Source organism: Cladosporium halotolerans (assembly GCF_011745625.1).
Source record: "Cladosporium halotolerans strain TM138-S3 chromosome Unknown Sca4, whole genome shotgun sequence".
Classification (NCBI taxonomy): domain Eukaryota; kingdom Fungi; phylum Ascomycota; class Dothideomycetes; order Cladosporiales; family Cladosporiaceae; genus Cladosporium; species Cladosporium halotolerans.
The window spans coordinates 379,468-405,171 of NW_027191455.1; the positions used below are offsets into that span (position 1 = coordinate 379,468).

At 58.0% G+C, this 25,704-nt stretch overlaps 5 protein-coding genes across 5 annotated transcripts; 2 read left to right on the plus strand and 3 right to left on the minus strand.

Moving 5' to 3' along the window:
• Positions 1-106: 106 nt before the first annotated feature.
• WHR41_01598 (uncharacterized protein) lies at positions 107-2,720 on the plus strand (the record flags this gene model as incomplete). Its single annotated transcript, XM_069370204.1, has 4 exons — positions 107-406; positions 472-631; positions 688-799; positions 854-2,720. Exons 1-4 carry the CDS (start codon positions 398-400, stop codon positions 2,718-2,720), a joined length of 2,148 nt encoding a protein of 715 aa, XP_069232558.1. The 5' UTR covers positions 107-397.
• Positions 2,721-5,919: 3,199 nt separating this feature from the next.
• WHR41_01599 (uncharacterized protein) lies at positions 5,920-7,419 on the minus strand (the record flags this gene model as incomplete). The annotated part of the gene is made up of 1 exon (XM_069370205.1): positions 5,920-7,419. One exon carries the CDS (start codon positions 7,417-7,419, stop codon positions 5,920-5,922), a length of 1,500 nt encoding a protein of 499 aa, XP_069232557.1.
• A 2,297-nt stretch (positions 7,420-9,716) lies between these two features.
• WHR41_01600 (uncharacterized protein) lies at positions 9,717-11,322 on the minus strand (the record flags this gene model as incomplete). The annotated part of the gene is made up of 2 exons (XM_069370206.1): positions 11,190-11,322; positions 9,717-11,122 (listed from the first exon to the last, which is right to left on the minus strand). Exons 1-2 carry the CDS (start codon positions 11,254-11,256, stop codon positions 9,717-9,719), a joined length of 1,473 nt encoding a protein of 490 aa, XP_069232645.1. The 5' UTR covers positions 11,257-11,322.
• A 151-nt stretch (positions 11,323-11,473) lies between these two features.
• Positions 11,474-12,450, plus strand: WHR41_01601 (uncharacterized protein; the record flags this gene model as incomplete). Its single annotated transcript, XM_069370207.1, has 3 exons — positions 11,474-11,551; positions 11,632-11,740; positions 11,803-12,450. Exons 2-3 carry the CDS (start codon positions 11,702-11,704, stop codon positions 12,448-12,450), a joined length of 687 nt encoding a protein of 228 aa, XP_069232644.1. The 5' UTR covers positions 11,474-11,551; positions 11,632-11,701.
• A 1,001-nt stretch (positions 12,451-13,451) lies between these two features.
• On the minus strand, positions 13,452-25,622 carry WHR41_01602 (uncharacterized protein; the record flags this gene model as incomplete). Its single annotated transcript, XM_069370208.1, has 2 exons — positions 25,168-25,622; positions 13,452-25,108 (listed from the first exon to the last, which is right to left on the minus strand). The coding sequence occupies exons 1-2, from the start codon at positions 25,223-25,225 to the stop codon at positions 13,452-13,454; spliced, it is 11,715 nt and encodes a 3,904-aa protein (XP_069232643.1). The 5' UTR covers positions 25,226-25,622.
• Positions 25,623-25,704: the final 82 nt, after the last annotated feature.

Below are 25,704 nucleotides of genomic sequence, written 5' to 3' on the forward strand. Positions count from 1 at the left end.
ATGCCCGTCGCGACGCGATGTCACATGACCGTCACGATTCCTGTGACCGTGAGGAATATTTAGGAAGTGAGGTCGGATGTCGTCGCGCCTCAGGCCGGACAGGCAGCAACGTAGCGGCAGGCACAGCGCCACCGGTGGCTCGTGTCAGAGAGCTTGGCGAGAGCTTCAAGCGGCAGGAAGGCGCGACCGACTTCGACTGCGCGCGCTTCACCCCCGAGCGTACAGATCGCCGCCGCATCAACTCCTTGTTGTTTCCCACCAAACACCGTCACCACCGCCCATCACCCTCACCACCTTGACCATCCCTCACACTCCTCACGGTTGACGACCACTTCTCCGACTCACGCTCCTTTCATCCCCACGATACCCCAGCTCCTCTTCTTCACGAACCGAACCCATGGCTGCCGTATGTATCTATTGCGCCTGAGCCGCTGCCGCCATCATCGGAACCTCACTAACACTGCCGCTTAGCAACCTCCCTCCCAGCCCCGCGCCTACTCGCAAGCATACATTCCCAACGGTGCCGCCCAGCCTTCCGGCCCTGTGCCTGGTGCTAGGCCCCTCGACCCCAACCAGGGCCGCGTGCAGCAGGTTGGCCATGCTCGCGTGCTCTGCATAGCAGACGTCAGAGGTGGGCACATACTACCGTCGCAAGAATAAGAAGACGGAAGCTCATCTCGCCAACAGGACACCTGCGTCAGCTCAACGACCTTGCGCGCAACGCGAAGGCCGACTACATCATTCACACCGGTGACTTTGGCTTTTACGATGAGACCTCGATAGAGCGTATCGCCGAAAAGTTCGTACATCTTGCCACTTGATTAAGTCACCTGGTGCTAACATCACCGCGCAGGACCCTTAAGCACGTTGCGCAATACTCCCCTCTCCTGACTGAGCCCGTCAAGAGCGAACTCACTCGCGCCGCCCCTCAGCAATCAGTCAAGGACCGCTTCCTCAGAGATCGCCTTCCTCTCTCTGAGCTTCCCCAATTCCTCAACAAGACCTACAAGCTCGAGGTACCTGTATACACTGTCTGGGGCGCGTGCGAGGATGTTTCGGTTTTGGAAAAGTTGCGCTCTGGCGAATACAAGATCGACAACCTGCACGTGATCGACGAATCGCACTCGAGATTACTGGATGTTGGTGGCGTGAAGCTCCGCCTGCTCGGTCTGGGTGGAGCGGTGGTCATGCACAAATTGTTTGACAATGGCGAGGGCCGGACAACAATTGCTGGTGGCCAAGGCACCATGTGGACTACCGTTCTGCAAATCGGCGAGCTCATCGACACGGCGAATCGCGTATACGACCCCACGGAAACCCGCGTGCTCGTCACTCACGCATCGCCTGCGAGAGAAGGTCTTCTGAACCAGCTGTCCGTCGCGCTCAAGGCTGATTTCTCCATCTCCGCTGGTCTGCACTTCCGCTACGGCAGCTCCTACAACGAATTCTCCGTCAACCCTTCGCTCGATCACTACCGCGGCAAGCTCGCCGCCTCGAAGGCTTCTTTCAATGATGTCTGGGAGACGGTCAAGAATGAGGTAGAGCCTGCAGTCCAAGAGAACGAGGCACAGGGCAAGCTTCTGCAGCTGGCGGTCGATTTGGTTAGCAAGATGCCGGCAGTCGCTAGCGGCGGTAACCCGTTCGGTGGCGGACCCCAGACTGGCCAGGTGGATGAGAGCGCTTTCAAGAACATGTGGAACTTCAACCTCGCGGACGCGGCTTTTGGCTGGCTTGTTCTGGATATCGACCAAGGCCGCATCGGAACCGAGATGCGCGCTCAGGGCTTCAACTTCTCTCACCGCGGCAGCAAGAGACCTCAGGGCGTCCCTGCCGCGCCTTCCAATGCGACCGTCCCGCCGACCACCGGCAACCTGCCTACACCTGGTGGCCAGCAGCCTCCGATTGCTCCTCAGCAGGCCCGCGGCGCTCAGCAGCCCGTGATGAACCAGCCTCCTCAGCAGAGGGCCCAGCAGCCGCTCGCTGCCCAGCAACTTCAGCAGGCAGCTCAGCCCAGGCCCACCGGTCCCCAGCAGAACCCCGGCTCTCCCGCTCAAGGCCAGAAGCCCGCTACTCCCCAGCCGACAGGCCCCGCCCTCACCGCCAACGGCGCCACTGCTCCCACCGCAACCATCCCCGGCAAGGACGGCGCCCAAACCAACGGCACCGACGCCAAGCCCAGCCCCTCGCCCGCCCAGCAGCGCCCGGAGTCCAAGGGCATCTTCATCACGAACGTCTTCGACGTGCAGTCCTCCGACGACGTCAAGGCCCAACTTTTCACCCCAGAGGACGCCGCCAAGATCTCCAGCGTTGAGAAGACCGCCAAGGGCCCCTGGATCGCCCACTTCGATACCCCGGAGCTGATGCAGGACGTCCTCTCCCGCTGCCCAAGCAAGGAGGCCCAGGAGAAGCACAAGGGCGTCCGCATGGCCGCTTACAACCCCGTTGGCCGCGGCCGCGGCAACTTCGGCGGCGCCGGTCAGTGGGGTACTGGCCGCGGCGGGCCCAGCGCTCGTGGAGGCGCGGAGTCCCGCGGTGGCTACCAGTCTGCTGGCGGCGCCACGACCGGCAGCGACTCGGAGTCTGGCCGTGGAGGTCGCGGTAGAGGTCGCGGTGCGTTCCGTGGCGAGCGCGGAGGGCGCGGCGGCCGTGGCGGCCGCGGTGGCGCGAAGGCCGAGGGCGCCGCTGCTGCGCCGCCGCCTGCTGCCGGCGGCGACTCGTAGGTCGTGCTGCCGCCCGTGCAGGTTGTTCCGCGCGGCGCTTCGGCGCCCGGCAACATTAAGTGGTGAGCTTTGAGAGAAGGAAAAGTTTTTTTAGAGTGGCTTCGATTGGGGAGCCCTTTGTGTAAAGATTAATTCTCGAGGGTGGGCTTGAGTTCGTTTCATGGGATGCGAGGCGAAAGTGGAGAAGACAGCGAGGGGTGTGCTTGTGTCTGTGTGTGTGTTTGTCAATGGACTGACCGGAAGACGGGTTGATGAGCGTTAGTATACCCTCATTGCATTTTACACCTTTGTTGTTAGTAATCGCGCTCGATAGCAGAAAATCGGTTTTAAGAGTCAGTCAGCGCGTGGCTTTGCGTTTTGCGGCCTGTGTGGTTGTTTTCAAGCAAGCAGCAAGGTTCCCTAGTGATGAGATCCAAAGCGCCATCACTGGTGTCGCGCCGGTCTACTTCGAATCAGAGAATGTCATTCTGCACTCGGCTGCCCGGGACGCATCTGACCTTGCACTGCTGATCGTCCGACCGTTGCAGGCTCATGATGACTTGCACGCGCATCAAGATCTGGCAGCTTTTGGGAGAGACGCTTGCTGGTGCTATGTCGAAGGCAAGGATTGTTCGAGGTCAAGACCGGCCAGTGTCATGTCAGCGTCGAAGGACGTCCAATCCGCCGTCTACGCCCGGTGAGGTGGTGCTCACTGGTAAATCTGGTGACATCAAAACAGCTATGAAGATAGGAGTCGGCCAGACGTGTCAAGCTTGCATCTACAATTCTAAACGTGTAAGCACACTATGGTTCCCAGTGAGATGGCTCCAGTTCAAGAATCTCGATAGTACCTGCAAAAGAGCTTTTACACACAGGAGATCTCTTATTAGACGCATCGAGCTCACATCAACAACTTCAGGCACACAAGGTCACTTGCGCGCCCAGTGAGAGGGTGGATGGAGTTTCGTGAATATAGCTGTTGTTGCTTCGCTTGTCTTGCGACGTTATTTGCGGCACCAGATCTACCTACTCTCTGCAGGTCTTGCCCCTCCGCCTGAAGTTCTCGAGCCCATCTGGCCTACACTGCTGCTACGTTCTGCCGCATCGTTATCTCTCCCTTTCGAAGCACCTCAGCCTGCCAGCGGCTCCAATCTCCGCCTCTATGCTTGCTGTTTGTGGAAACGAGAGTAAATTGTGGCTGATTCAAATCCAGTGAGAGTATTTCTCCGTCGCGTAGCGCTCATATAAACATCCATGTATGCTCAATCCAGCTCGTGTCCCGTGCGATGGCATCGGTGTCGCCTCGCTTTTCTCAAAGTCAAGCGCAAAGACGGTATCTCGGTCGCGTCATGGTCATATCTTCGCTCATGGACGACTAATCCAGCTTGTGCCTGGTGAGACAGAACCGTTCTCACCTCGCTCTCCTCCGCTAAGAACCCGGCCGTCTTCCTAGTCTGTAGAGTCAGGAAGAACGCCGAGAATCTGCCTGAGGAGGTACATTGCTATATAAGTCAAACGAAGGGGCAGCGTCTCTCCGTCGCGTCGTGATACTATCGGCGCCTTCAGTTGTGAAAAGTCCGTGTGTCCAGTGAGTTTCTTTCACTACTAAGTAGAGAGCCGAGATGGCATCTCTCCGTCGCGTCGTGAACAGATCTTCGCCCACAGGACTCTAAACAAGCATGTGCCCAGTGAGACCGTACCCCTTCCGCCTCTCCATTGTCACCTAGTCAAGTCAAGGGATAGTGTCCCTCCGTCGCGTCGTGGTCATATCAGCAGCTCCAGGTGCAGAACCGGCCCGGTGCCCATTGAGACGACCTTGGATTCCACGAAAAAATCCCACGAAATCAAAACAGAAGTACTATCTCTCTATCGAGTCATGGCCATACCAGCGTCTTTAGACATGAAAACGGTCCGATATCCAGTGAGATGATGCTGGTAGTGAGGAGAATATGTCACCAAAGCAATCATCTCTCCATCGCGTTGCGATCGTATCAACGCCTCCAGACATAGAACTGTGTGGGAGTCCAGTGAGAAATATACCACAAGGCCAAGCTCAGAGCCGGTATCTCTGTGTCGCGTTGTGGTCGTATCGGCGGCTCCCGTTACAAAAGGGACCCCAACGTCCAGTGAGGGGTCTGAGATCTCACTGCATTTCTCGCCAAGTCAAGCGCAGAGAAAGCATCTCTCCGTCGCGTCGTTGTCATATCATCGACTTTATATATACAATTGGCGCGGTACCTAGTGAGAGGGTCTTGGAATCAACGAGAAACTTTTACTAATTCAAAAGCAAAGTCGTCATCTCTCCGTCGCGTCGAGCTCGTATCGTCAACATTAAGTGCAGAAATTGCTCCGCTGCCCAGTGAGGAGACATCTGCTTCAAACGAGAAGAATCCACCAAGTCAAACACAAGGTAGCATTCTCCGTCGCGTCGTGGTCATATCATCGGCTTCAGGTGTGAAAACGCCCATATCTCCAGTGAGATGTAGTCGGTTCTGGGGAATATTCGACCAGGTTAAGCTTCCCTCCGCCGCGTTGTGCTCACACCAGCCCCTCCAGACACAGAAACCGGCCTGTGACCAGCGAGAGCACTGGACCGATCCAGGCTCAGATCTTGCATCTCTCCGTCGCGTCATGGTCACACCAACGCCTTCGGACATGTAAGTGGCCCAGTGTCCAGTGAGACGGTGCTGGTTCCGCGGAGAATACTTCACCAAGTCAAACATGAAACAGCAGCTCTCCGTCGCGCTGTGGTCATACCAACGCCTTCAGGCGTGAACACGCGCAGGTGTCCAGTGAGATCGTGCAGTTTTATTTGCGGACCTTTCGCAAAGTCGAGCCTCTCTGCGTCGCGCTGTGGTCATACCAGCCGCTTCAAGTGCAGAAACGCACTTGAGCCCGGTGAATGAGCGCTGTCAGACAGCTATATCGAGGCATCCGTGTTCTGAGAATCAACGGCAATCATAGCGAAGAAGCAAGAGACATGAGAGTGGACAAGCAGAGTGATGCGTGTGAAAATGCTCGATTGCGTATATACACCCGTCGTCGCTCGGATCAAAATCGTAAACCCTTTCATCCGCTGTCATGATGCATACTCAACAAGAGGGAAAGGAAAAAATCATGAGACGAAGCCCGCCAGTCTGGATCTGCAAGCAACGGTACATCGAAAAAGGGACATAGAAGAAAACACCAACCCCCGCCAACAAGTAAACAACTTCCCCGCTTACTTGAAGTTGACACCGCCAGTCGCGCCCTTGACGCTGACGGCGCCGATCGAGCCCTTGCGGATGTTCTCGACGGCGACGACGGACAGCCTCTTCTCGTCGTAGTGGACGGTGGACATGACGCCGCCGACGGCGCCGCCCTCGACGGACGTGGCGATGACGGCCTCGCTCTTGACGCGCAGGACGTGGAAGCCGTGGCGCGCCCAGTGGAAGGCGGTGTAGGCGAGGACGACGCAGAAGCCGACGAGGGGCACGAAGTAGGAGACGCGGGTGCTGACGGCGTCGGCGATGGCGCCCTGGATCGGGGTGAAGACGGCCGCGCCGGAGACGCCCATGACGAGGATGCCGGCGCCGCGGCGGGTGTGGCGGCCGAGGTTGGCAGTACCGAGCGTGAAGAGAGTCGGGTACATGGGCGCCATAAAGAAGAAGACTACGATGAGGACGCCGACGCCGGCGTGGCCGGAGATGGAGCAGACGACGGCGTTCATGGCGATGGCGCAGACGGCGTAGACGACGAGGAGGAAGTTGGACTCGAAGATGGAGGAGAGGCCGGTGGCGACGAAGCGGCCGACGGTGAAGGTGATGAGGGCGTAGGAGAGCATGCGGGAGCCTTCCTCCTCGTCGAAGCCGGCGTTCTCGGTCGCGTAGTTGATGAAGAAGGCAGCGCAGGCGACCTGGGCGCCGACGTAGCAGAACTGCGCGACGAAGCCGAAGATCATGTTGTACTGCTTGTAGAGCGGGCCGGCGCCGATGACCTCGCCGTTGCGGTCGACGGCGAGCTCGACGGTGGAGTCATCAACGACGGAGCCTCTCCTCTGCACGCCGGAGTTCTCGGCGATTTCGGGGAGCTTGGCGAAGAAGAAGAGGATGGCGACGGCGGCACCGAGGCAAGCGACCGCCAGGTAGACGTACTGCACGTTGGTGAGGTTGTTCTTGTTCTCGCCGGCGAAGAAGGCCTTGGAGGCAATGAGCGGGCCGATGAAGCTGGCAATACCGTTCCAGGACTGGCAGAACTGGAGGCGGGTGGAGGCCCAGGCGGGGTCACCAATGACGACGGCGTAGGAGTTGGCAGAGGTCTCAAGAGTGGCAAGACCGCAAGCGATGACGAGGGTGCAGGCGCAGAAACCACCGAAGGAGGCAGAGGCGTTCTCGGGGCTGCTGAACTTGGCGGCGGGCCAGAAGAAGACGGCACCGAGCGAGTAGAGAATCAGGCCCATGATGATTGTGACTTTGTAACCCTTGCGCTTGAGGACCTCAGCGGCGACGGGAGAGAAGAGGAGGTAACCGCCACCGAAGTACATGACCTGGAGACCGGTCGATTCCAATCGCGTGATGCCGAGGACATTCTGGAAGTGCTTGTTGAGGACGTCGAGGAGACCGTAGGAGAAACCCCAGAGGAAGAAGAGAGAGGTGACGAGGGCGAGGGGGAAGATCAGCTTCCTGCCAGTGAGGAAGCCACCCTCGACGGGGGCAGTGCTGATGGGGACACCACCGGCCATTGTGTTGACCGCGGAGTGGAGAGTGTTGGAGTCGGGTTGAGATCGAAGTGTCAATCAAACGATGTCGGATGAGATTGTAAGATCAACGAGGGGATCCGGGGATTGAAGTAGTGAACGGTGTCAACGATAGACTGGCTCAGACTCGGTTAACGAACGATCGAAGGCTTGAGCTGTGAGGAGGTGATTGATGTTGATTGGTTGTGATGGATGATAGTTCGACGATACATGAGGGGTGATCAGGCTGATCTTATACTGCGACGCACGAAGGCTCGCCATAACGGTGCTTGGCCGCATTGACTGGCGTTCAGCGTTCTGGTGCGAGTGAGGTCGTCTAGCAGCATGCAGACCTAGAGCCAGCCACGCGAAGGTTTGAGGCCAGGGTAGAGAGGCTCGGGCGCTAGAGCTGGGCCGTTAGCGCTTCCATGTGAGATCGCCGAAGTGCTGCCATGTCTAATCGGCCCGTATGTATGTGAAGGTAGGGCCAAGACAAGCGCACGCTAGCGGTGCACGGACTGCGTCTGACCTACCAGACGCTCCAGCCGGCGTCCAGGCTCGTCGCGTGCCGCGCCCACTGGTTTTGCCCATGGAGAAGCCGCGTTGGCACTGACACGATGAGGCTGCCACGGCCTGCCCACGGGGAAGTCTGCAGCCAGTTGAGATTGCGTTGGCGTCTCTCAGTGGGCCGTCACACTCCACCCCATGGCCTGTTGCGGCCTGCAGGCGCACGCCGCTGGGCGACGTCAGCAATGGCGAGCGCCCATGCTCGCCGGCCCCATCGAGACGATAGTGTGGTGGGTGGGACCGCGGAGACTCCAGATGGAGAGGCCACGTCCACATCCACATCCCCATGGGCGACGAGCGGCCGGGGAGGCAGACGGCCCCTCACTGTCGCCGCTGGCGGGTGGTGTGCGGTGCCTGTCTCGTGACACCCAGTCGGTACGTCAGTACATACTGCGACAGAGGTGAAGTCGCGATTGACTCGGCCAAACAGCGTCGTGACGCCACCGCCTCGATCTACAGCCCTACGTCTGGGCGGCGCGCTGCGAGAGGCAGTCAAGCTCACGTGCCGGCGCACCTCCTCCACGAGCCCGCCAGCCAGCCAGCCAGCCGTCTCACTGACTGCCGGGCGGCAGCTCGAGCGAGAGGTGAGGTGAGCTCGCGGCGCACCTCACGCTGGGCGAGCGCCACCGGCCGCCATCTCGACTGCCCGCACGCCTTCTAGCGTTCTTCTCGAAGCACAGCCCCAACGCCGCGTCTAGCATTGATCGGCCCTTCTGCACCTCCAGCCTAACCCCTCCCATCCTAGCTCGCATCATCCTCCCATCTCCATCCCGCACCCCAGTCCCCGCGCTACCCCAGCGAGCAAGAAAGGCAACTCGTCTCCACGCCACGCCATCCCACTCGCAGCCCGCGCGCCGGCAACCCTCACCACAACTGATTAGATCACCTCACTACCGCCCGGAGCCAAGCCCCGCCAACCCTCACCCCAGGCCCGTGCCCGCGCTCTTGCTCCCCAGCCCATCAAACCCGGGCCCCCCCCAAGCCCTCACGCCCGCCCACCAAGCCCAACCCGCCGAGCCTCCGCGACTCTTGGTGCGCATCACCGTGATGCTTCAGCGCCAGCAGACCAGGGCATCGCTGGCCCCAACCGCGCGCTATGGCTTGCGGCGGCCTCGAGCGGCAGCGCTCGTGCTGAGCCCAGACATCAAGGCTCGCGCGCAGTGGGGTGCAGTGCAGAGCGGGTGGTCTGGTCTCGCGCGGCGGCGCGAGTGTCTGGCGTAGAGCGCGCGCAAGCGAGCGGTGAGCCTTGGAGGGGATGGGGAGCGCGTGCTGGGTGCGCGCGCGAACCTGGATGCGGTAGGTACAGCAGCCGCGCGTGAGGGATATTGGACCGGGTCGTAAGGCTCAACCGGTTTGATGTGCTGGTGCGGCTGCGAGGGGTCGGGTTTGCTAATGTGCGTCTCGAAGGTCTGGAGAATGTGGTCACTTGGGAGCGGCTGGGGGGACCGATGTCGGTAGCCCATGCCGTGGCGAGCGTTGTCTCGATGCTGTTGTTTTGCATCCGTGCTCGTACTTTCGCGCACAGAGAACTTTAGCGGCACGATCACTGAAGGGGGCCCAAAAAAAATTGTTCTTCGAGCGCGACGCGACTTGATGTCTCTCCGCCGTCCTGTGCGCGTCTGATCTGGCACCTTCAGTCGTCATGTCAGGTTGCCATTGAGAGATGCCGCGCTTCAAGATCGAGAAACTGGCCAGATGATTTGGTATTACATTTTCAAGAATATTACAACGTCCTCCTACTTCCTAAACATCATCAACCCCGCCTCCTCCTCGCCCTCACCCTCCCTCTCCGCACCACCCATCTCCTCATCCTCATCCTCCTCCAACCCCTCCCCAAGCCCCAACCTCTGCCCAAACAAGCTCCCAAACAACTCGTCCGTCTGCCTCTCGCCCCACCGGCACCGATCCTCCGGCGCCATGAAATTCTGCAGCTTCTCGTGGACGGTGTACTTCAGCTTGCGGCCCTTGCTCGCCTTGGTGTCGACGTTGCGCTTCGTCTTCGCCTCGCGCCGCATCGACGCCATGTTGCCCAGGTCGAGGTTGGCGGCCGCCGTCGAGCCCTCGGCGCTCGCGGACTTGGCTTCCAGCAGCTCCTTCAGCAGCAGGCCGTAGAAGTCCGCGTCGTCGTAGATGGCGGCGTCCTCGGACACTTTGGCGGCCAGCTGCACGGGGGCGCAGGAGCGGGGTGTGTGCGCGCGCTTGAGCAGGCGGTCGGGGGCCGTGAGGTGCTCGTTGAGCACGTCGATGATGGTCGCTTGCGGCGCGGCGTTGTTCAGCCGGCTGCCTTGGGGCTGGGCCGTGACGCCGCGGGCTTTGGCGGACCATTTTTGCAGGACGAGGTTGCGTTGCGGGAGCGCTTGGGTCTCTTGTTCTTGGGTGTAGGCCCACAGCTTGTCGATGGGGGTCTTGGGGGAGAAGGTGGGTCGCTTGCGCTTCTCGCCGGTGCGGGCGGTCGTCAGCTCGTCGCGGAAAGCGGTGAGGGAGGACCAGAGGGTGTAGGCGGCGGTTTCGGCGGCGTCGAGGGCGTCTTGGGCGTCGGAGAGCTGAGAGTCGTAGCCGTCTTTGGAGGGGGCGACGAGAGTGTTCGTCGCGATCAAGCTCTTCTGCATCTTGATCCTCGTGTTGAGCAGGGAGTCAAATGTGGTGCGTTGCCTCTTGACCGCGCGACCTTTCTCGGCATCCTGCTTGTTCGCCGCCGAGATCGACGCAGCGACAGCCTTCTGCTCAGAAGCCATGATCTTGCGCAGCTCAGCACGATCCTGCTCCTCATCTTTCGCCTCCGCAGCATCGTTCTCCTCTCCTTCGTCGCTCATATCCGTAGCGTCCGTCCCATCATCGTTCTCCTCACCCTGGTCACCATCCTCCTCCTCGCTCTCGTCCCCAGCATCCTCAGACCCCTCCTCACTATCCTCATCATCAAACCCTCTCGCAAAAGGATCATCCTCGTCCTCATCCTCGACCGCATCCCTAGCCACTCTCGACCCGCGATACTGCGGCCCAAGCGCGACCTCCTTCGGCTTCCGCAGCTTGCTCTTCCCCACAGGCGCATAGTGCTCGCGGGCGCTAGCATTCTTCTCGTCCCTTGCCTCACCATCAGAGGCATCGCTGTCGGAATCGGGCACATCGGCCTCAGGGTCGAAGTCTAGAACACAGCTCGTCAGATCCAATCCAAAAATCCGAGGGAAAAAAAGTGCATTGCGGGCGCGTACCCTTGGGCGCAGACTCGACGAGGTCTTCGAACTCGCTCGCGCGATTGCGGCCTTTGTTTGGTGCCATTTTTCGTTCAGCGGTTTGGGGTTCAAGAGGGCGGTACCGAGTGTCGCGAAGAATTTCTTGAAATCTGAAATCTGAAATCTGAAAGCCGACGGAAAGAAGCTCGACTTTCGGCTGCCGATCGCTCGCTCGCTCCCGCCCGCTGGCGCGGGAAGGGACGGGACGGCGTGAGCTTGAACGTCAGTCTTGACCCGCTCTCGTCATGAGGGGGATTATCATGTGAACGATCATCGATTAACGATAGCATATTGAAAGAGAGACGATTGGGAAGTGAGCTAAACTCACGTACTCTTCATTCGTAAGTCCAGCATACGCCCTGGTGCGCGACGACTCAGAACAGTCTTGCCACCTTGTGATTCGCCGGCTTACACTTCACAGCTCGAGTTAAACCCCTAAGGATCAATATACTCCAAAACTTCAACACACGCACCTCCAACACCTCACAACCATGACAACCACCGTTCTCGCCGGCTCGACCGGCCTCGTCGTACGCCCCATCCGCCCCCGCCCCAAATCCCCCAAATCATCACCTAACCCACCCAATCCCAGGGCTCCCACATCCTCAGCACCCTAACCGCCTCCCCCGCCATCACCAAAATCCACGCCTTCGCGCGCAAGTCCCTCCCGATCTCCGAAAAAATCTCCCCCCTCTCCTCCCCCGACTCCCAAAACTGGCCCAGCCTCTACCCCACCTCCCCAACCCCCAGCCTCTTCATCTCCGCCCTCGGCACCACGCGCGCCCAAGCCGGCTCCTTCGCCGCCCAGCGCGAAATCGACTACGACCTGAATCTGGCCCTCGCGCGCCGCGCCAAAGAAGCCGGCACCAAGACGTACGTGCTCGTGTCGTCGGGCGGCGCCAACAGCGGCTCCATGATGGGCGGGTACATGAAGATGAAAGGGGAGCTGGAGGACGCGGTGCGGGACCTGGATTTCGAGCGCACGGTGATCCTGAGGCCGGGGCTGCTGGTCGGGTCGCGGGAGGATTCGAGGCCGCCGGAGGCGGCGCTGAGGAAGGTGGCGAATTTCATGGGCGCCGTGAGCGGCGGGTTGCTGAAGGATTTCTGGGCGCAGGATGCGGAGGTTGTGGCGAGGGCGGCGGTGAGCGCGGCGTTGCAGGCGCCGGAGAGGGCGGAGAAGGTGTGGGTTGTAGGGCAGGCGGATGTGGTTCGGTTGGGGAGGACGGAGTGGAAGGATTAGTTGGGTGGAGAGGTTGGGGTGGTGAGGAAGTGCGTTGGAGGTTTTCTGCGACCAGACTGATACCTGTACGATTAATGAGATGCTTTGCTTGTACGAGACTCTTTTTGTATACCATGGGCTTCAATTTGAATTACCAATCAATACCCGACGGTTTCCACCTAACAAGCCTGGCAGACCATACTCGCTAAGCTGCCGCCTGACGCGTGGGAACCTAACCCCAACCCTAACCCTAATAATCCACTCGACTCATCTAGTAACGTGCCACTCCATGAGGATGCCTTTTTCTGGGTGTTTTCAAGAGTGGTAGATTACATATCGTATTTTCATGTACATGCTGTGCTTCTCATACCGATATTCAGTCATCAGGCTGGGTTATGCATTGGAACCCGAAATGACCCGGCATGATTTGACGACTGTCAAATTTACACGAGAGCGGTTGCAGAAGTCGTCAACGCGCCCAGTTGTAGGTGAATCGAAGACATTGAGTTTTTCTTTTAGCGGTCCCGAACAACTCAATAATATTTGAATGTTTGATAAAGGAGCTCAGGCTACGGCAACACGTCAAGCTTCTCGAGCGCTTGTTCTATCCAAAATTCACGTGGACCATCCCAGATCCCTCGAAACATACGCGATTGGATCGTGAAGTCTGCATCGACGTCAAATGAACACTCCCAGGCACGAGCAGCAAACAGAGCGGACAGGGTACAGATTTACGTCTACAAGAGAATTCAATACATGTAAGAGAATCGCAAAACGCTATATACGCTACATCCTGCGAAGAACAAATTCCTTAGAACGCCGTTGTTGAAAACAAAATGCCGAGAACCCTTCGTCGCGTGGGTGAGTCCCCTTCAAACCCGAGATGCAATCCCCGGCTGTCAAAACCCCCCAAAAGAAGAGACGCCTCGCTAATCCTCTCAAAAATCCCATCGTGCTCACATTTACATTCCTCAAGACCCCATCACAAACCTTCAACCACTCAAACTCCTCATCCATTGAACCTACAACCAAGGCATCCAAAGCAGATCCATCTGCGCCAGCTTCTCCGGATTCGTCGCCTTGGCGACAAAATCGACGACGCTCTGGTTGGCGGGCAGATTGTTCGCGCCCGGCTCGCGCGCGAGCGCCAGCGCGCGGTTGACGACGGCCTCGGCGTTGCGCTGCACGTTCTCGCGCAGCTCGTTCTGCTGCAGCGATTGGCGGTGCGAGGTCGTGTACCAGAAGGTGAGCTCGTCGCGGATGAAGATGCTGAGGGCGTGCGAGAGCTCGCAGCTGGTCGGGTTGTCTGGCGCGGTGGGCGGCGCGGCGGAGGTCGAGGCGTTGGGCTGCTGCGGCGTGGCGCTGCTGGCGGGCGTGCTGGTGGTGTTGTTGCCGCTGCCGCTGCTGTTGTTGGTCGTGCTGTTGGTGGAGCCGTTGGCCTGTCCTGATGCTGGAGCTGCAGGAGGGGGAGTCGGCGCGACTGTGCTGTAGGAGCTGTCTGCTGTCAGGCAGCGGGCGATGGCCATCAGAGCGCAGGTGAAGATGCCCTCCTGGTGAATGGGACCCATGAGCTTTTGCAGGTTGGGTGTCAGGCGGAAGGGCACAGCTTCATTATTATTGTGGAAGAGCGGACGAGTGGTCGAGAGCTGAGGAAGAAGCTCAGAACCCCAAACATTGCCGTTGCGACGAGCGATGGAGAGCTTGTTCGGGTAACGCTGAGTCATGTACATCGTGTAAGTGATGTATGTGAGCGCAGCCATCTGGTATGAGAATTGACGACGGAATAGCCAGAAGGCGTCGAAGCTCGGGAAAGTCCTGGCAAAGTACTCGCGCACAAGGTCGGTGGGTACGTAGCGCTGCTGGATGTAGTTGAGTGCCTCGAGGCGGACGTTGGGGAACTGGTCTTGCTTCTGCGCCGTGATCGAGCGCATCTTCTCCATAGTGAAGATTAAAGGCTCGTCTTTGCTCATCTCGTTGCGGCGGCAGTAGTCCTCGTAGACACCTTGCAGCGTAATGTAAGATGCATCATCCTGGATCATGCGAATCTGCGGCGACAGCGGAACCATGACCGGAAGGTGGAACTGCAGGTTGCGCCTGCGGCTCTCCTTCTTCTTAGCCAGCGTAGCATTGAACATGCGGAACAGCTGGAGGATGCGCTCCTCACGCCTGCTGTGCCTGGGCGCCGGGTGCTGGACAGCGAATGGGTGCACGCTACCGTCATGACCACGAATCTTGATGCGGCGGTGGCAGTTGGCGACGCCACGCACAAGGTCAACGATAGGCAGGAAACGTTCAATTCTAATGAAGTCCTGATTCTTATCGCGATGCTGCAGGTACTGCCCAGGAACCTCGACCTCATCGAACCAGACGAAGCGGAATCCGCTCAAATGCGGGACCTGGTCGAGGTGGAAAGTCGAGGGACGGCGGTCGAGGCGCTCAGCCAGCTTGTCGCGCCATCTGCGAAGCTTCTGCATGTACTCGCTCATGGTTGGTTTCTTAGACACAAAGTCCTGCTCGAAAGATTTGCGAATGTGATGCGGCAGGATGGACTCCGCGAAACGAGTGATGTTGGCCTCGGTCTGGGGCGGGAGCTTGCTGTTCTCGTTGAAGGCGTGCGGCGAACGGCTCACGTAGTTGAGAGCGTCGTTCAGAAGTGCTACTATGAGCCTGTAGGCGTCCTCGTCTGGCGGGCACTTGAAGTACTTCTGGATCTGCTCGACCATAGCCTCCATAGAAGCGTACAGGAGCGGGAAAGCCGTGCGGAGAGTGATGACGAGCGCTTCGGTGTGCTCCCATGGCTTGCGTGGCCTCGGTGGCTCAGCAGGTGTAGTAGCAGCATTGGCGTTGGTATTGTTGTTGCCAGGTGTGGCGTTGGCGCCGTCTTGCTGCGACTGCTGCTGTTGATTGCCCTGCTGTTGGTTGCCCTGCTGTTGCTGAGTCTGTTGCTGCGCCTGCCCTTGCTGAGATTGCTGTTGCGGCTGCTTCGGCGTACCATCAGCAGAACCATTTGCCTGGTTCTGCTCGCCGCCAGAAGTAGTCGGCCTGGAAGCACCCTGGCTATCCGGCCTGGCGGGAGAACCTTCCTTCTTGACGGCATCACCGCCCGCCTGCTGCTGCTGCGATTGCTGCTGCGCTTGTTGCTGAGCCTGCTGCTTCGCCTTGAGCGCCTTCTCCTTCTGCTCCTTCTGCATCTGCCCGCGGCGGATGACCTGCATATCCTCGTGACTCGTGCGCAACTGGAAGTGGAGCGCCTGCGGGTACGTCTTGGCGAGCTTCGCGAGAATCTCCTGGGAGATGTTGGCCTCTCCCTCGCTGCGGGACAAGTTGTTGAGCAGCTGCGGAATGAAGCTGACCCAGTACCACAGCGGGGTCTCGCCCTTAAAGTTGTTGTACGTCTTGGCCAGCGTGCCCTCGGGATCGTCCAAGCTGAGCAGCCACAGGATGCGGCTGAGCAGCTTGCGCGACTTGGCGCTCTTGTACTGTCCGGCGGCCTCCAGGTAGCAGCTGATGGCATTACCAGCCAGCTCGAGATCGTTCGGGTCTTCTTTAAAGAGCTGGTCACTGTATCTACCCCACTCGGCCCAGGCCTTAGGCAGCTTGATGTCGAAGAACAGGGCGGTGCCGAAGGCGTCCTGCGCGTCCTCTTTCTGGCTGAGCTTGCTAAGGAACATGCCTTTGAGGGTGTAGAATTCCGCCTTCTGCTGCGGGCCGAAGTAGTTCAGATTGGTATTGTTAATAACGTCCAACCCGCTCGTCAGCTCGCTCCTGTTCTGGTAGTGGCACTTGGCCTGCTCGCGCAGCTTGAGGAACGCTTCTTGAATCTCGATGTTCGGCAGCGTGTAGATCTTGCTAAGCTGGTTGATGCAGACCTCGGGCATCTGGTGCTTGCGAGCAACGTGAGCGAAACGGTTGATGATCCAGGCCGTCTCGTGGTACCCGCGGTAAGCGTAGGAGTTGCCCGTCGCATTGCCCGTAGTGGCAGGCAGAAGGTTGAGGTAGGTACCGTTGATGAGCTGGAAGATGTGCTGACGCCACGTAACCAAGTCCTGCCAGGCATTGATGTCGTCCCAAAGGTTGGGGAGACGGTCACGCCAAGTGCTCAGCAGAACCTTCAGCTCCTGACTCTTGACATCCAGGTTGCCAGCGTTTGTCTGAGCCAAGCTCGAACAGATAACGCTAGCATCGTGCAACTCCACAAGCTGCTGGAAGTTCTGCAGTAAAGTAATATGCGCATTGGTGATGCGGCGCGGCAGCTTGTGCCAGTTCTTGATGGAGAGCTGAATATTCTCATCGCATACGCGAGCAAAGTCCGGCGGCGTCTCTGTCTTGTTGTGCAATTTGAGCAGCGACATGAACGCCTGGAAGAACATGCGCCTGGGCGTCGGAGCATCGGAGACGGCCTTGACGATACTGTCGAGCTGCTCGCGCTGCTCTGCGCTATTCCAAGCCTCGAAGTTGCGCCACATGGCTTCCAGGTAGAGGTCGTTGATGTTCTCGTGCTTCGCGAAGTCGCCCAGGATCTCCCACTGCTGCAGCTTCTGCGCACATTGGACCCATTGGTCTTCCCAGAGCATGTACTCGCCCTGAGAAAAGGGCAGAGAGCCAGTGCGAGCCTTGACTTGCGCCATCTCGTACATCTGCTGCGCCTTGTCCCAGATGCCGTTCTGCTCGTAGGACAGAGCAGCGTTGGTCTCAACGAACTGAGAGCGCCTGCGCCAAGTGCCGTAGAAGAGATCGCTCTCCTCGAGTCTAGCGTAAAGCTCAGTGAGGGCGTCGAGATTACTCTCCTTAACAGTCGGCATGTCGATGACAGGGTTGATCGCCACGTTTTCCATAAAAGTCGTAGCGGTGTACCACGCATCGTAATTCTGCGCAAGGAACTTCATGACATGCGGCGGGAACTTGCAGACCGGCTTCGCGCGAGCGATACCCTCAAGAAGTGTCGACACGCAATTCGGGCGCTTGTCGATCTGCCTCTGGTGCATGTCCTTTGTCAGGAGGGAAATCAGACCCTGCTCGATATCTTCCCTATCGTCTCTGGACAAGACAGACCAGCACATTGGGAAGTACGCTACCCAAACATCGTGCGCCAGCTGCCAGTCGGTGTGCTGCAAATCGGACAGCGGGACGAGGATGTCCTTGGCCTTAACGCTGCCGACATCGACCATGAACTGTCTCTCACTGGCGATGAGGCTCTCAAATTTATCGTCGAGCATCAACTCCGCAGCCCTCGAATCGCCGCTGTACGTGCCGTAAATTCTCGACGCAGCCATACAAGTGAAGTCGTCCTGGTGCAAACGCAAGTTCGTACTCTGATCGATCGAGCCAAACATAAGCTGAATGATTTGGCTGAGCCAGAAGCTGTCGCCCAGCACTTCCCACTGCTGCTCGGAGATGAGCTTGAAGAAGCGGTTGCTGGTTGACCTGCTGAGGGCGCGGTCGAAGATCGTCATGAAGCGCTGCCTCATCTCGATGTCCGGGCTACGGAGACCGATGAGGAAAGCCTGCTCCATGCGGACGGCGAGCTCGGAGCGGAAGATCTTGGGGTCCTCATAGATGCGGATAACGAGGTTCATGAACTTGGCGTACATAGTGTTGTCCGCTCGGGTCTCGAAGAGGAGCATCTTCTGCAGCACCGCCGTCTTCTCCTTGAGGGTTGGCACGGGTTCGGTCGGGTTGAAGACCCATGCCTCGACTTGGCTGAGGATTTTCTCGCAGAGCTTGTTGTCGTTCGACCGCTCAACGAGAGAAGCGAGAACGCTCAAATATGGTCTCCTGCGATCGGCCAATGCGCTGATACATCCCGACAGCATGTCAATAGTCTTGATGATGAGATTGACAATGACCTCGGACTCCTGCGCGCTAGGCAGATTGGAAGCCTGAAGTCCCTGAGCCGCAGCAGCTTGAGGGGGCAATTGCGAGCTGAGATGATCCTTTGCCAACTTCGTCTGGAAGGTCTTGAGCAGCGCCTCAATGTGAGGATGGATGTCCTCCGACTTGCGCTGTGCAAGCGTCCAGAGGATGTTGATACCAGCAATGTGGCTGCCGTTATTCAGAGCGTCGCTGGCGGTCGTGTTGAGGAAAGTCTTGAACTCTTCCGGCGGGCTCTCGGCATCAGGCAGCTCATCATCAGGCTGCTGCAGGGGAATGACCTCCAACGCGCGGTGCAAGATAGGCGGCAACTTCGGCGACAGGTTCTCAGGGAGGTCAATGCCGTGCAGCGCCTCCTGAATCTCGAGATTCTCGTTTTTCAAGGGACTAGTGAGCAGCTTCTGCAGCTGCGGTAGACGAGCGACGACCCACTCATCAGATCTAGAGTTGAGAAGCACCTTCAAGATCTGGATGGTGTTGATGATCCTCGTAGTCCAAATCTCCGCCTTCTCCTCCGGCTTCTGATCAGTGCACAGGATCTGCTCCGTGACCTTGGGGAACATGGCGTCCACGTCAAGGTCATCCCACAACGGAGGGGATAGCAGCTTGTAAAGCAGATCGACTGCCTTGACGACAGTGTCAGTAGGAGGCGGGTGTATGCTGTGGTGGGAGTGCGGCTGATCCGCGTTCTTAGGAGCTGAGACGGGGTACCGCTCAGGGACCGTCGCAATGAACTGCACCAGGTACTTGATGAGCATGAGTCTCATGGGAGCCTGCGCGAGCGCGCCTCGCTTGCCCTGGCTTTGCGGCGAGCCAGCTCTGTCTGCCGAAGGCGACTCGGCACCCGCAAGCGAACCCTGCTCCCGGACTGTGCGCTCTTCCCATTTGCAGAGGAGTCCGATCAGGTTCAGAGCCAGCTTCCTGTTCTCGCTCGACGTGTTCGGAAGCGAAGCCACCTTGTTCATCGACGGGATGATAGTCTGCGCAAAGCCCTCGCGCGCTTCGTAGAAGAGATCAGGATGCCTGACCAGGAAGTGGTAAATGCTGGTCAGCTGCGCGATATTCGAAATCTCTTCGCTAAGAATGCGGCGCGGTAACTTCGACCACATCGCTTGTCTGCCATCAGTACCCCCGAGCCGCTTCTTCAGCACAGGCTCGAGGATCTCGAGAGACTGCATGACAAGATTCTTGCCCTCCGCCTGATGAGCGCGCAGCAGAGCACCGTAGACCTGCAGCGCAATCTTCGGCGGCGTCTCATAACTAGCAATGAAATAAGCAATCAGCGCATAAGCCGCATGCTTGTTGATCACATCATCAAGGCGGATGTAATTCCAGCCGAACTTGATGATATCCTTGCGGGCATCCTGCAGCATGTTGTGGTGGTACTTGACGAGGAACGCCGTGGTCTGGAGCAGCTCCATGCGAGAGTGGTCGACGCCTTGCGTCGAGTCGTCCGCGACGTCGCTGTGCGATTGCGGCTTCCAGAGCTTGTTGTGAATCTGATCCGTCATGGCGCGGTCGAGCAGAGCGGTGCCCTTGTTGCCGCCGAAGAGGCTGTCCCAGTTACGCATGACGTCGTTCGCGAGTATTGGATTGAGCGTGTTGTGGAAGACGAACCATTTCAGGCTCTGGGAGCTCTGCTTGTTCGTGTACGCATCGATGCAACGACTGATCACAGAGCGCTGGTAATCCAGCGACTCGTTGGTAATCACGTGCTTGTAAAGGTAGGTGTAAAGCTCGGGGAACCTAGGAAGCTCGCCCGTAGCACAAGCCTCAAGGACGTCGAAGAGAGCATCGAGGTCGTCCGGCTTCTGCTTCAGATACGTCGTCATAATCCGCGTGATCTGTTCAGAGCTCTGCACAGCCGCCAAACGCAGCGAGCCCGACAACTTATTCTGCTGATCCGAGGTCTGCAAATTCTTGGCCGCGGTGAAAAGCGCCTTGCGCAGGTTATCATTGCCGAGCAGCTTGCGGCCCTGCTCGTCAAACTTGCAGATCGAGTAGGCGATGTGGATAGCGTTGGCGGCAGCTTGAGCTTTCTCTTCGTCGGACCCGCCGGTGGTGAAAAGACCGATGAGATTGTCGGCTTCGCTGATGACCTTCTCGCGGAGTGCGTTGCTCGATTCGTTCGCGAGGATCTGGGCGAAGAAGCGGCCCTTCGCCTCTTCCTTGATGGCGCCGCTGAAGAAGGTCCAAGCCTCGTTAGAGTAGTGGTTGAGATACTGGATCAAAGGCTCTCTGAAAGGACTGCTTCGCGTCCTGCGTAGCGATCCCTCGAGCTTGAGCACCCTGTCTACGAGCTCCGGCAGGAATTGCACAGCGGTCGGCGGAAGCAGATGAAACACGCTGAAAATAGCCGTAACCACCTTCATCTTCGGGTGCGCCTCGATCAACGTGAACGAAACCTTCTGCAAGATCGTCGGATCCGCGATCGTACGCATGTGGTCGAGAAGACGGGTTCCGATCTCGACCTTGAAGTAGTTCGTCAGCAACTGAAGGAGAGTCCTCAAACCCTCCAGACCCTCGACGCTAAGCTTGCGCGGATCCTGGACGTTCATGAGAATAGGCCTGAGACCATTCTGTAGCAGATCCTTGGGGAGCTTCTGCGTAGCGGCCAGCACGATCTTCAAACCCGCGTTCGCAGCCCCCGCAACTTCCTTGTTCTTCGAGTATAAGGACTTGAAGAAGATCGAGATGATGCGAGCGCGATGCTGAGTCTGCTGCTGGGTGTTGAAAGCAGGGTAGCGGATGGCGGTCGTAAGGAGCCTCAGACACGCGACGCGCAGGTTGACGATAGCCTCCGAATTCCTATGCTCGTATGGCTTCGCGGCCAAGCTATCGTCGTCCGCGTCGACCAGGGCAAGAGTCTCGTAAAGCAGTCTGTTGAGCTGATCATCGAACGTGAGGACATCGTTCTCCATATCAAGGCAAAAGTTAATCGCGTCGATGTAGCCGATCTGAGCTGCGAATGGCAGAGCGCGCAGAGGCTTGTTGAAGATAGGCGCCAGGAGCAGGTCCTTGACCGGCTTCACCACCTCATGGAGCTTCACGTCGACGCTCGAAGCAATCGTACGGAGTGCTTCCTGAGACGCGTGGCGGACATGCTTGTTCATGTGCGAGACCTCGCCGATGACGCGATTGCAAAGAATCTGAATCTTGCTCTCCTTGTCCCCAAGCTGCTCCGCTTTGTAATTAGAAGCGCAGCGTTTGATGTGGTCGATGAGCGTATCCTTCGCCTGAATGCGAATGCTCGCAGGCAGATCCTGAGGCATGTCCTTGACGACATAGAGCAGCGCACGGACAAAGTCAAGCTGGCGGTCGATCAGGAACCTGTCGCTGAAATCCATCTTCGAGATGATGATGTGGATGCCAGCCGTGCCGCCAGACTTGACAAACCACTCTTCCTCGTAGCAAGCGTGCACGAACGTCTCCGCCAGACGCGAGAAGAAGGGCAACTGCTCTGCCTTCTCTTCAGATCCAAAGATAGTCGTAGCAATGGTCTTGCAAGATTGCATCGCCTTCTCAGCCACCTGCCTGACAGCACCCTGATCAGAAGCCAGAGAATCCGAGATAGCGTCAGCCAGGACACTGGTCTCAATGAAAACAGGCCCTTCGCCAGACCTCGAATCGAAAGGTCGCTTCCTGTGCTTCTCCTGCCCAAGCGCAGTGCCCAGCTCGACAATCATAAAGTGCCTATACACGTCCTGCAAGAACGCCTTAGCCTCATCCTGCAGCGCCGGAACCGAGGCGGCGAGCATGCAAGCCTTGAGCAGCTTCAACAGCGTAGCCTGCTGGTCGTCACGTTTCGTAACGGACTTCTCGCGCTCCGACTCGGCGAACAGATCCTTGCCGGCGTCGTATTTCTTCTCGCAGGTGTCGTTCGCCTGCAGCCTGACGAGCCTCGCGAGATCCTCCGGCAGGTGATCGTGCCCGATGAGCATTTTGATATGCGACGTGATGAGCTTGAAGGCCTGCTTCTTGTGGTAGTCGTCCGAGGACTTCGCCGGCCCTTGCTTTGGCGTCTCGCGCATCTTGTCAACGGCGACGTCGACGCCGAGGCGGGCGGGCATCGCGCGCTCGCGGGTGGAGCCGATCAGGCGGACGTCGAAACTGGGCTCGTCGTCGGAGTATTTCTTGTAAGGCAACTCTGGAGGAGCACTCATGAACTTGCGGTTTCTGCCGCCGAGCTTGCCCAGGATGCGCATGGTGGAATGTGCGTGGAAGTGGCTGTAGGGGCTTGGCTTGAGGTGGTCCCAGAGGGCGGACATCAGCTCGTCGATGACAGGCGCCATAATGGGGTCGAGATAGTCGGCAGTGAGGTTATCTATGCAGAGCTCGAGGGTGCGAAGACCCTGTGCGATCAGCTCGCTGCCAGCCCTAAGGGCAACGACTAGAGGACGCATCAGGTAGCTCAAGTGCGGCAGGAGATGACTGAGTCTAGCAGGCACGGTGAGCGAAAGCTCGACGAAAAGATCACGCTGCTCAGGTTTCTGAGCAGAGATCAACAAGTTGTTCAGAACCTCGAGAAGCATCTCGAGCAGAGGCAAGATCTCCTTGTAGAGGTGCTCAAACCTGCCGCCACCAATACTCCGGAATAGCGACCTCAGAAGCAAGAAGTAGTTCGTCGGATCCTCCGCAGTCACGGAGAGCTCGATGGACCTGGTTATGAGCTTCGTGACATGCGGTAGCAACACCTGCTCGTTCTGTGGCGCGAACAAAGTGACCGCCATGAAACTCAGCTTGAACAGGCGCAGCAAAATCGAAGACTTGAGCGTGTCGTTCGTGCCAACCTCTTCGATCCTGTTCATAAGGAATTGCAGCAGCATGCCGGCGAAAGCGGGACTGGTAGCCTCACTGGCGAGCAGAAACTGAGGGATGTGCATAAGGCCCGTGTGCTCGAAGCTTTGCTCGTACAGGAACGGGATTTCTGACTGAAAGACCTCGTGGAAAGTTGCCGGATCGAGGTGGTGGAAAATAGTGGCGAAAGTCTCAAGCAAGTCCTTCTCCTCCTTGCCGCTCGAGGCCATGTGTAAGCTCGACAGCGTCTCGGGCGAGCCGTCGGACTCGGGCTTTTCCAGATTATAGTATTTGAAGACCTGAGTACCCTCGCGGAAAAGCTTGATCAAAACGTTGACCTCCTCAGCGCTGAAACCATACGACAGATCAGACCAGTTGACTGGGACATTGTTCTGATCCATCTCCTCCTTCACCTTAGGAGAGTTCGAGTTGCGCAGCTGATAAAAGAAAGTCTTCAGGCCGTGTAGCAAGTTCTTGAACAGGAACTTGTTCTCCGTAACCGGGTCCTGGGCTCGATCGCGAGGGTTTACCGTCTTGATCGGCGTCGCTGAGAAGATATCGATCTCATCCCAGTCAGGCGGGGAGTCCTTGTCGGCCAGATAGTTCTCGGGCACGGCGTCAATGCCAGCATTCGGGTGCGTCTGCTTCGACAGTTTGACCGCATTAGGGTATTGGCGGTTCATGGCTGCGAATTTGTCCGCGATGCCATTGAGAACGAGCATCATATAATGCCTGGCGTCTTGCTTATTCTCAATCTTGCTCATGCACTCAGCCATGTTCAGCAGAAGCTTTGCACTCATAGTCTGGTAACTTGTGCCAGGGATGTCGTCGTGCAAGTTGCGGACATAGACCACGACGGTGGCTCGAATTTGATCGGGCTTGAGGTGATCGCGGACATGGTGAATGAGATCGGCAAGCATCGTGTAGGCCAGCGGTCGAAGCGTTTCGTAGGAGGTCAATCCATCGCCGACCAGTGTGCGCTCGTCCAGCAGTTCGATGATCTTGGGCAGGAAAATCTGGCGGAAGTTGAAGTTTATTATGTGCCTGATAGCCACCAACAGCTCCTTTCTCGTCGCTGATCTCTCGCGTGGGCAGTCCTGGAGAAGTCGGACAACGATGCCAGGCAATTCTTGGAGGAAGTCGGTGAGCTTGTTCTGGTGCGCTCTAAGCAAATAGGCCAGAAAGCTCATCGTCTTGACCTGGGACGTGATGAATTCGCCAAAAGCAGCCCGATTCTTAATCTCCTTGGCGACTCCAGTGAAAATCGTCCCGTTCGCCTGAGCCTCCTCGTGAGCAGCTTTCTGAGGGCCAGCCTCGAGCTGGAGGGCGGCCTTGATCCTAGGAGTGAACTTGAGGACATTCTCGGGTGCGAGTGCTCGATGGGCCTGAAAGATCGAGACGACAATGATGGGACATTCGGCGACGACCTTGAAAGACTGCATTCCCTTGACCAACTGTCGAGTCGTCTGCTGCTCAGCTCCAGGATCGGTTCCAATAGCGGCAGAAGTTGATGCCACGGGGGATCCAGGGCGAGGCGAGTTGGCGAAAGACGATTCGAGTGCGGAGCCGTCCTTCGCTTGCGCAGAATCAAACGTGTCGTGCACAGTCTGTTGCATGCTGTCGAAAAGCTCCAGAATCAGGTCGAGAAAAGGCTGCGCCCGGCTGCTCAGAGCCTTGACATGAAAACGCTCGAAATCCATGATGATCTTGAGACACAGCACGGCATTGTCCTCGTTCTCAGTCTTGACCAATTCCAAGCACTTGTCCACGATGGCAACGCAGTGTGGTTCTGTAGCTTCGGCAGAGTTCATCGGTAGCCGGTGTAGGATCTCGAGGACGCAGTTTCGGATCTTTTGCTCTGGCGAGGTGCTCACGAAGACAGGCGGGGCATTAAGTATGTTGAGCCAAATCGGGACGAATTTCTGAAGGAAGAGGGCATAGGTCGAGCCCTGGCACCAATTTTCGAGGCCATCGCGAAGACCGGTAAGCGTTTCGATCTTGGTTTTGGCATCTAGTATGACATTGTCAGTATAAGTGCAATAGATAGCGCGGTCGACGCGCAATGCATACCAGAAGAGGAATCGTTCAGGCGCGCCTCGAGGGCATCCAGGTTGCGGTTGTCGGCCATGGCGCGCTGGCAAGAAGTGTAATGCGCCTGGAGATGGTGAAAGAAGACGCGCTATCGCATTACGATGCTGATATATTCCACCGACAAGGCTGATCGCGTGCCAGGTATGTGGCGGTAGCCCTCAGGCTCCAATGTGGTGCGCGGCAATGAGTGGTCGTGTGAAGCCGTCGGTTGCTAGAATTGCGGTTGTGCAGGCGTGTCGCGCGAGGCAGCCAGTGAGATGAGTCGGATAGATGAGGCGATCGAGTAAACGAGGAGCACGGCACAGTAAAGTGGTGCTGTAGTGAGGGGTAGTCGGGTGGAGGTGGTGCGACCGCAAGGCTGCGCGGGTGTAAGGTGAAGGTGGGAGAGTGCCGCAAGTGTGCAGCTGGTAGGATTGGGTGTGCCTTCACGCGCGCAAAGCGAGCCTCTCTCCAAAAGCTTCCGACGCGGCGATGGCCAGGTGAAAGAGCCGGCAACTAATGCACGGCGTCCCGCTC